Source organism: Hevea brasiliensis, chromosome 14, assembly GCF_030052815.1.
Source record: "Hevea brasiliensis isolate MT/VB/25A 57/8 chromosome 14, ASM3005281v1, whole genome shotgun sequence".
In the NCBI taxonomy this organism is placed as follows: Eukaryota; Viridiplantae; Streptophyta; class Magnoliopsida; order Malpighiales; family Euphorbiaceae; genus Hevea; species Hevea brasiliensis.
The window spans coordinates 81,287,698-81,298,042 of record NC_079506.1 but is presented as its reverse complement, the minus strand read 5'-3'; the positions used below and the strand labels follow the sequence as shown (position 1 = coordinate 81,298,042).

The 10,345-nt window shown below is 35.3% G+C and overlaps 1 protein-coding gene across 2 annotated transcripts; it reads right to left on the bottom strand.

Moving 5' to 3' along the window:
* Positions 1–401: 401 nt before the first annotated feature.
* LOC110654850 (uncharacterized) lies at positions 402–9,727 on the bottom strand. Of its 2 annotated transcripts, XM_058133449.1 has the most exons (8): positions 9,454–9,727; positions 7,852–9,054; positions 6,204–6,621; positions 5,109–5,253; positions 3,272–3,387; positions 3,111–3,189; positions 2,020–2,253; positions 402–1,110 (listed from the first exon to the last, which is right to left on the bottom strand). In XM_058133449.1, the coding sequence occupies exons 2-8, from the start codon at positions 9,050–9,052 to the stop codon at positions 763–765; spliced, it is 2,541 nt and encodes an 846-aa protein (XP_057989432.1). In that variant the 5' UTR covers positions 9,053–9,054; positions 9,454–9,727; the 3' UTR covers positions 402–762. The 2 variants fall into 2 exon arrangements, with proteins under 2 accessions (XP_057989432.1, XP_021666670.2); XM_021810978.2 differs by having other exon boundaries at positions 7,852–9,726.
* Between the last annotated feature and the right edge of the window lie 618 nt (positions 9,728–10,345).

Sequence of the window (10,345 nt, the reverse complement as noted above, 5' to 3'; positions counted from 1 at the left end):
AATAGTTTATCAACCTTGATACGAATCAAGCTTCTGTTTGACTCGTTAATACAATAAACAAATTGAAAACGAGCCGAGCTCGAACTTAACATATTTTAAATGAGCTGAACTTGAGCCTTAATGTTAAAGCTCGAATTGAACTCAAGCCTGAACCAATATTAACGAATCAAGCCTGAACGAGCCAAAATTCTACTCGACTTGGTTTGTTTACACCCTAGTCTCCAGAATTTCTGCTGAGATGCTGGAAAAGATACGTGGCAATTACAATCTACCATCAGGGGTGCAGCAACCAAATAATTAATTTATTTACAATGTCAATAACGAAGGAAAGACTACTCAAAATACCCTGCATAGAAGGATACCGCTATTATTGATCGCAGCTATCAAATTGAGTAGTCAAATTAGAGAGGAAAAAGACAGTTCTTCTCCTAAAAGAGACGTACATGCCATACAGAATTAGAATTTCAGATTAAGGAAAGAAAAGAATTAACTGCACACGAAATATACACAAATGAAGCAGATACAAGATTAAGCAAAAAAGACTTGTGCAGCCATCCTTAATAGACCATGAAATTTTGCAACAAGAAACTGAAAAGTACAATGTCTTGGCTGAAGAAGGAAGGGAGAGGGGGAAGACTTGTCGGCAGATGATCTGTTGTATATGCTGCTAAAAATTCGGAAAGGGCACAAAACTTTCCAGCAGCATTCACAAAACAAAAACCTGGAGGCTCCGTATAAAATGTTTTTGAAGTTTCACAAAGGCTATCCAGAACTAGTTAACTTCTTCTGAGACGGCTGATCGCTTGATGTCTCCTCATTTTTGTCCATCGCCTTCCTTGCTAGCTCATAACCAGCAAAGTTCATGGCACCTAAAGGGGCAATCCAGAAAAACCTTGGTACTGCTCCTTTAAATAGGCCAAGGGGTCCCTCATGACGAAGTATAGAGCAGGCAACCATTGTCATCGGTAAGGATCTTCCCTGTGCAGTCATCATTCTAGTTTTCATCACATCAAATGGGGTAGTGACCACGGCAGCTAGCCCTCCAGATAAGGCCCCAACTACAATTGTTTCCCAGGGTTCTAACTCCCGTCGTAGAAGTTGTTGAGCAAACTAGAAGAAGCAAAATAATTCTTCAGTATATAATTATATAAAGCATACAAAAAATTATTCCATGTAATTTTATGCTATGTTTGGATACCATGGTTTGAAGTAAGGGATTTGGATTTTATTTTAGTGTATATTGTGAATGAAAGTTAACTTATTTTATTTCATAAAAAGAATTTAATTTATGCGTGTTGTTAAGCACTCTTTTGAAGTGAATTTCAAATGACACCTTTTTATAAATATTCATATCCACAATTATACAACGCATTCTCCACATTTATGAGCCTATTTTTTAATATCTCAACCTATTAAAATTTCTTACCTAAAAACTATTAGGCAGGCTGAAGATTTATGCTCATATAGAAGACTCATTTCCAATGGAAAATTGGTATCTCTGAAAATTTAGCATAGGGTAGTGATGGCATGGATAAGCTTAAAGGAAGAAAAAAAAAATTCTTGACTTAACGTTTGGGACAATAAATAGTAATATTCTCCTTAATTTCCCATGTATGCTTCTGTAGCCATAACTTCATCCCTTCGTAAAACTATTAAATTTAACATATAACAAGCATAGAAAATATAATTGCTTCCCCCTTCTATGATCATTAACATTCTACTTACTTGTATAATTTAAAATAAAATAATGAATAAGTGTTATCATTAAACAAATTCCCATCAGACTACAAGCAAACATGATTGCTAGTCCAGTCTTTGACATGAAATTTACTTTATGAGTAGGCAAACATGGTTGCTAGTCCAGTCTTTGACATGAAATTTACTTTATGAGTAGGTAAGAGATCATGAGAAGAAAATATCTGTTGTTGCATGTAGTATAAATGGAACTCTGCAAACTTGAAATATCAAAACGAAAAAATAGATGAAAAAGATTGCAAGTTCCTACACAAATCTCCTTACTTTTTTGGATTCAGCATAAAGTCCCATGCCAGCAACATAAAATGGAACCTCACGGCAAAGTGTAGCACCAGTCCCACGAAAAAATCCCTTCAGACCGTCTTGCTGCCAAGTACCAATAATAGCCTGCCCTACATTGTCAAAAAGACCTGCCTGCAAGCGCTGCTTCAACACCTCACATGGGATCCGGACTGCTGTCCCCAAAAATGTGCTGCAGAAAGATGATATAGATTGAACCTGAAAGTAACCAGATGTGCATATTTAATTTTCAGAGCCCCTCAAATCCAACATGAACATATAGGAGGCTCTAATAAGACTAATAAATGTTACCAGCCAACACAAAGATCATTTTCCCTGGTCAAGACTACAACAGAAAAATTAACTACAATAGTTCCTTCAACCAATTCTTGTTTATTATCTTCATTTGTGAAGGGATATGCAGGTACATCCAAATGCGCATGCTGTGCATATATATGAATACAAGTATTAATAGTTTCACAGCAAAAACTGGTTAATTGCACTACTAATGCTACATTTGCAATTTGAAATGGAATACAGTTACCTCCCTCAGGATAGCAAAATTTTTATGCTTAATAAAATAGGACAGGCTGCATAGTTGATAATTAAAAGAGCACAAGCATTGAAGTAAATGCTTGCATTTAACACTTATTCACCTTTCCTCCTTAAACTAGAATGACTCCATAAAGTTATTTACAAGTTAACAAAGAAAGTATGAACACTTTATATAATTAAATTTAAGGAGTGCTGGGTGAGAGGGAGAGAGAGAGAGCTGCAATTTAATTGTTTAGACAGATGGCAATGGCAACAACAGAAGCAGGGATAAGAAAGTCTGAGTAGCTTCCTTAAATGGGAGCCAGAACAGAGAGAAAATTAGAACCGTTAAATATTTCATGCTCAAGCATAATCTATCATTATTGAAACCATCACAGTGAAGGAAAGTACTAGGTTTCACTAAGATTTTATTTGCATTATCAAACATCATATGAGAAACCGGGGGAAAAAAAAAAGAAAGAGAGATGTTGCATCTGTATTTTATGGGAAATTTAACAAAATAGCATAATAATAATCATTACCTGTATGTCTGGGAGTGTTGGAGCAACATTTATGAGCACAAGTTTACTAGCTTCAAATATCCCAGTTCGCAGACCATGGCTGCAATATTGATACAAAATAAGTCAGCCAGATAGAGAAGTGGTTGCCATCCAAAGAAAAGGTGGAAAGGAAAAATAAGGACCTCGAAAACTGTCCTAGAATTGCAGGGATTGAACCCCTGTATAATCCCTGAACACCAATCTCTGGAAGCTTTGAAATGATCTCTGGGAAACTTAGGGTTGATGCTTGCACCCGAGTCTAACAGACCATAGGAAAGATAGATCATGAAAATAATCATAAGACATCAGCAATATTCGAGAAAACAATATGTATGGTAGAAAACGCTTTTCATTGTACTAAAATTACGTCAAAAAAGAAAGAACTTTTTCCATCAGGAGAAGGGCAAAGCAAAAAAAAAAAAATATAGCACATTGTGAAGAAACTTTCAACCAATATCTCTATATTGTCTCTGTGAAAAATATTTAACCCATAGTTGTCAAAGGTTTAAGATGCACAAGGTAGGCCTATATGCAAGGCATACATTCATTAAAACATGTATCAAAAAGTTGTATTATAATAATACAAAAAAAAATATTAGAAATGAATAAGATCAAAAGAACGCTACAAAGAAGATAAATAGTTCAACATAGATCATATGCCCGCTAGAGAGCAAGGAAATTACAAATATACAAGCTTTGCCAAAGCTAGATTAGTTTGACAAGAGCCATGAGCATGCAAGAGTACAAAAGGTCACCAATCACCACTAAGTAGAGTTGAAAAAAAACAGAATTCAATGCTTGTTCTTCATTCATTTCCTCTAAATCAGTCCATTCCTCATTTACTATTTACAAAATAGAAGGAAGAAGGGAAAACTTCAATTTGTAATTAGAACACCCAATCACATGGTGATATCAATCTCATTGAGTTAAACCTCACTATTGTACCATCTTATCAACACAACATCATCACTTTAGGCATAAAGTAAAAGCATCCAACAGTGCAACAGTGCAAGTAAAACCAACTAATAAAGAGGGAAAAAAACCTTAGGCACCTAAGATGCATGCCATGGTGTCCACTTAAAGGCAGGTGCCTATATGCCTAGGCATGCATCACATGGATGAAGCCTGGCCTGAGACCATTAGAGCCAAGGCCCACTTTTAACATCTATGATTTAATGAATTAAAGGACAAAAACAAATAACTAAAAGATCACAAGAAAGAACAGATTTCTAGCATCATATTTTCCCAAAACTATATTGCAGTTTGAAAAGGGGCTGAAACAGTATTATGCTCTACTACACTATAATAAAGAGATTCAGGTAACTATAACAGAAGTCTGATGATCTTTTTTTTTTTTTTTTTTTGGGTCTTCAGGAGGTGTATCCTAGTTGTTAGCCAACTAGACTAATCACCCCCTGAACCCCTGCAATAGCCTGGAAACCACGGGAGCCAGATAGCGAGCTGTAAGATCCCGGGTCAAACGGTACACTTACAACTACCCCCAGGCTCGAACCTGGGATCTCTCCCAAGCCCACCTCATCATTAACCATTAGGCCAATGAATCAGTGGCACAGAAGCCTGATGATAAGTCAAAGTGCAGCGCATAATTTTTTGGTGCCCATAATTGCCCATTGAAAAAGATCTGCAATAGAAGGTCTCAATCATTGATTGAAAAGCAGTACAGAAGAGGTAGGTCCACCAAAGCAGGATGTCATCATGTTTTTTAACTTTTAATCACACCTTTCTCCATAAAAGGTACAACCAGCTATTCTACTAAGCCAAAGCAAAGTTGTAGACTTGACAAAATGGCTGCTCTTGCGGATGATGTAAGTACAGATTTCGATGAAGTGGCCGCTCTTGCAGTTCCACTTTGCAGCCAAAGAATTTCGCTTTTGGCCCTTGTGTTAGTTTTGTTACATGGGTATATTTTATGTAAAAATATTAGCACATGATTACACATTTTCAAGGAGAAGAGCTTACCTTTATTGTATCAACAGGATGCATTAGAGAACAAGAGAATGCACATGATAGGCCCCCAGCCAATGCAGACCTTAGAACACTTCCAGCTGGCATCTCCACAGGTGGTGCCACAGCAACAACTGTAGCAGCTTCAAACCATATGCTCCTGTAAGCATTAGAAGAAGCCACCATCAGTAAAATGCAATGAGCCAATCAGGTAAGCACAATACTAAATACAGGATTGGAGAGGAAAGAAGGAAGGGGGAAAATTTTTGGATGGAGTGGAGACAACATGAAAGGTGTTGAATATCCATCATGTCATACAACAGCAAAAGTTTCTCTCATGCAATCTCATGACAAGTTTCACATTCTATGAACTTTGTACAGATTACCTAAAAATAGGGTAACTGTTGTTGTCCAGTTAAAAACAACATGCACCAAGTAATCAATATAAACAATTTGGCTGCTGAATCAGACAACACTTATTGAACATACAAAACCCATATATCTAAGCACCTCTTCACACTTCTACCAGGATGAAAGGCAGTATGGCTATAAGGCTCCATTTATTTCATAGAAAACATTTCACGGATAACATTTTTTTCGTTAAAATTAGTCAATGGAAAATGTTTTCTCAGTCAAAGGAAAACAAAATCATTTTTTGGACTTCAACAAATATATTGAAAGTGAATGAGCTTGTTAAAAAAGTCACATAAGCACAAACTCATTATTCCATTAATCACTACTACTCATCTTTGGTTGTCGACAGCCACCAGTCACCAGATACTATAACAATTACCATTTTTACACAATTTTTCCTCATATTCAACAATCAATAAAATATATGAAGTTTTTATGGGTTTAAACACGATCAGTCTTATATATTGAAAGAAATTAATATTTTTAGATGTACTCCAACCGTTAGAAAATAATTTCCAACTGACTTTCAGCATTACAAACGCACAACAAAAATGTCATTTTTCAAAAAGATGTTTTCCTGAAAAAATAATCTCAGAAATAAGTTAATTTCTAATAAACAAATGAAGACTAAATTTGTCTATGTGTATGCACCAAACTTCTGTTAAGTCTCCCTCAAAATGAGCAAGAACATCCTACCTAGGATCATCTTGAAGTCGATCAGAAGGTAGCAAAAGCATAAAATTCCGAAAATGCCCATAAGAAATAGATTCTTCTGTGTCAGCATTCAGAAATCGCATCATAGCAACAGCATTGTCTTCATTTGCCGGAAGGCCAGCATTTTTAAGTGATGCCAATATTTCACTCTTTTTCAGGGTCCCAGACTTGTTTAAACAAAGAGAAGTATAAGCGCGGAGAATGGTTGGTTCCTTTTGTTCCATCAAGGACAAAAACTGCTTCCAACCAAATGATTTTGAAAACAAGTGACTTCTAGCACGCTGCATAAATTCCCGAGCATATCTCGGTGGTAATTTCCTTTTTTTCATTGCAATCTCGAGATCTTCCAATGTTACTTGACCATCACCATCTCTATCTAGTTCCTCGAAGAACCTCCTTCCTGTAAGAATGTGCAGAATAGAATAAGAAAAACATTTTCAGATGAGTTTATAAACAAAAGAATGTTCTATAATCACAAACCCATTGGAAGATATACAATCAGATGATTGCTGAACCTTTCCTTTTAGATTTCCTTTTGTCTTTTGTATTATCAAAGATAGGAATAGTGTATTACACTATCCATTTATATATCATAATCAGAGACTTTAGATATACTTAAAGCTGCTTTTGAGTCTTAACAAGTGATTCAAATTTGCATAAACATAGTAATTACTGCTCTCCAAAAGCAATTCAAGTTTACTTTTAAGTTGCAAAAATGTGTCCAAGTATTTACAGCCTGAACCTGAAGCCTACAAAAAGTGCATGAACTACTAATGACATCGTCATTAGTTCCTTCTAACATCAGCTCTAAACATAACGTGGTATATCACTGTTGGTCAAGGTATAAGGCTCAAGAGCAGCACATACAAACCCAACAAGAAGTTAACACTAAATATATATATATATATATATATATATATATATATATATATATATATATATATATATATATATATGAAAAAAGTAAATTGACATAAATATTTTCCAAGTTTAAGTCAATATAAATTATTTTTGAATAAAATATAGCTGGAATGAGGAGGAAGAAAGAGAAGAAGGTGAGGAAACATAGTTAAGCCTCTTTTTAAATTTCTGCAATGCTTCCATTTATGCAAAATTAAAAATTGTGGAATATTGCCATGGTCTCAGAAATCAGATCCTATGCCATTAACATAAAAGATGGGCTTTGTTCATCATAAAATCAATAGAACTATAAATCTTCCAAAAAATATTGTGAAAACATGTTATGAATGTAAAAAAGTACTAATTTTGCTCTAAAGCCAAAGTTTCAAATAATTGATCAATTAACGCTTTGAAGCAGATCCAATAAATCAATTCTTAGAACACAGGTATTTTGACAACAATTCTGCATTTCTTCAAAATGAAGGAAAATGGTAACTACAGTTAGCAATGCAGCACTCTTCAAGAATAGACAGGCACATAAGCTTCATGCATGAAGCATCTGATGTTGTGCAGACTTATGGATCAGATAAGCATCATACATTCTCCAATAGCGAAAAAAAAATGAGAACACTCTTCATATTTCATTTATATTTTCTACTTTTCAAGTGAAATAAATAAAAAATACAAAAGCGGCAGTAAATTTATTGCATAGGCAGACAACAAACCACACCTTCAGACTCTGTGTATCTAAAGAAATCCTGGACAGAGAATAGCTTCTTCTTGTCAGGATAGTCTTTAGAAGATCGCCCCAGGTGTGGCACAAGCTCAATTAGCTCCGACAAAGAAACAGCAGATAATGTAGATCTCAAACGCTCCACATTAGATAAGGGAATACTGAGCAATCCACTTGCCAGCTTCTGCGGTGAACTACCCCCAGTTTCCTCCCCATTGCCAGCACTGATACCATCATCACCTTCTTCATTCACTGAAGAAGATACTCCAACTATACCTGATGGCACACCTCCTACTCTTGCAAACTTCAAATTCCCCAAAAACCCATTTACGTCCACTTTTTGACCTTCCCAAATACTCATGACTGCCCTCAAATGATCAAACTGAGAGGATTCTGATGGTGGAGTTGAATGATCATAGTCACAACCTTTGACATCTGCTTGCTGCAAACTCTGATTAAATTTCTGTAGATTATAAGCCAGTTGATCAAAAATAAAACCTATAATGCATTCAAGCGATACATGTTTCCCTTCTTTATGGTTTTCCCTATCATTTTGAACTGCTTTAACATACTGACCTTGTAATTCCCTTTGCTTTAATTCTCTGGAAACCTTCGATTTTAACTCATTTTTGCACAAATGCAAATTACCTCTATCATCATCACCTACTTTCTGAAACCCCTTTTTGCTTGTCTTGAAAGGGCTAGGAAATGCCTGAACAAGGCCGCTAACTAACAAAGACCATGTTACTGCAAACTGCAAACAATTTGTGCAAGACCCATCTTCACTCCCCGCTTCCCTATCTTTCAACCCTTTCTTCCCCGACTCACCTCTGCCTCCATTGTTCTTATTATGCTCATTTTCCATATTCAGCGAAAACATGCCCAACAAAGCTCTAATAGGAACCTTAATGGAAAAACCTTCCTTTCTCTCTTCACCAGCCACAGAGTTCCCATTATTGCCATTGCTATAACTATAACTTCTCTTTTTCACAGCACAAATCTGAACCTTGTTGTCATGGTTCCTATTATCAGTGGAACTGAATTCAAGATGATTAACCCTAGTGTTTTTAGAAACTCCCCAGCAACTCTCAAGATCTTCAGCCGCTTTCCGAATGCCAAGTTCAAGCGGCGAGAGTGCATCTTTCACCACTTGAATTGAATTGAGAAACGATTCCATAGGGTCATTTGCAGACAACATTACTGCCCACCCAAAAAAAAAAATAAATAAATATATAACAAAAAGCACCAACCAGATAGGTTCCTTTATCCCAACTCAAATCTCACCACAAAAAATTTCATAATACAAATATCAATCCACAAGACGGGTACCCAAAATCATGCTTCCATAGCAAAACCAACACAGAAGATGAAAACCCAGATTGTGCAAACACAAGAAGCAAACAGTAAATTTACAGTGCACTGAACCGTATTGTTAGATCCATTCACGAGGTATCTGGATACAGTAGTTGAATCAGAAACTGCAAGAAACAGAATCCTTAACAGAATAGACTGAGTACGGATAGTACTGTGTACATTTCCATGAATATTTCCTTGTTCTCGTTGAATAGAGCTGGAAATGAGATGGGTCTGAAAACCCACCTTTTCTTTGTCGTCTTTTTCTGGAATTTCTTCACTTTATTGACAAAGCATGGATGGATTGTGAGTGTGTTAATGGTGGTGAATTAGGAGATAAAAGAGAAGATAAAAATTCTGTGGATAAATTGATAGGAGAAGATTTTGATTTAAGAAAATAGATAATAGAGAGAGAGCTAAATTTAGTGAAGATGTTTGGACAGTTTTTTTTAGTGATATTCTTTCAATTTTTAGGGTGGCAATGGCACTGGCAAGACCAAACAAAACAAAGCAGCAGAAGAAGAATAAGCCTCTGGTTTTTTATTTTTATTTTCTTTTTCTTTTAGATTTTCCTAGACCGAGCTATGGATTGATTCAGAATTAAAATCAGACCGTTTTAAATCAGACTGAAACTGATCAAATTCATATTTAACTTAATCCTTTAATGAATGAAATGAAATCAAACCAGAATTGTCAGATTTAATTTCAGGTCAAACTGAATTTTTTATTTAAAATATACAAAAATTGAAAATAATGCACCGTTAAATTTAATTAAATCAAACCAAAATTTTAAAGGAGTTTCACGCTGATTTCAGTTAACCTTTATTGAACCATGAATCGATAATTTCAATCGGTTCAAATCAAAACCAGCCTAATGGCCGAATCAAGATTTTTCAATTTTTGGATTTAAGGAAAACTTATGAAAATAAAAGAAAATTCATTTTTATTTTATCTTTTATTGAGATAATGGATGAAATTGATTAAATCTGACTTGAAGCCTAGTAGGACCACTGGCCCTTTGGGTTTAAAAGGGACTCATAGGGATCGTTTTGTTTGGGCAGAAATTGTTGGGTTTTTTTTATTTTATAAAAAAAAATTATTATTATTATGGAGCTTCAAATTTTGACACTTGTATTTT

Bases quoted from the DNA above. Each gene is read 5' to 3' on its own strand.
- LOC110654850 (XM_058133449.1), bottom strand. From the start codon at position 9,052: ATGTTGTCTGCAAATGACCCTATGGAATCGTTTCTCAATTCAATTCAA. The intron at 2,254-3,110 runs GTAATGATTATT...GGTTACTTTCAG, and splicing joins CAACACTCCCAGACATACAG to GTTCAATCTATATCATCTTT. The intron at 1,111-2,019 runs GTAAGGAGATTT...TGCTTCTTCTAG, and splicing joins TTTATGCTGAATCCAAAAAA to TTTGCTCAACAACTTCTACG.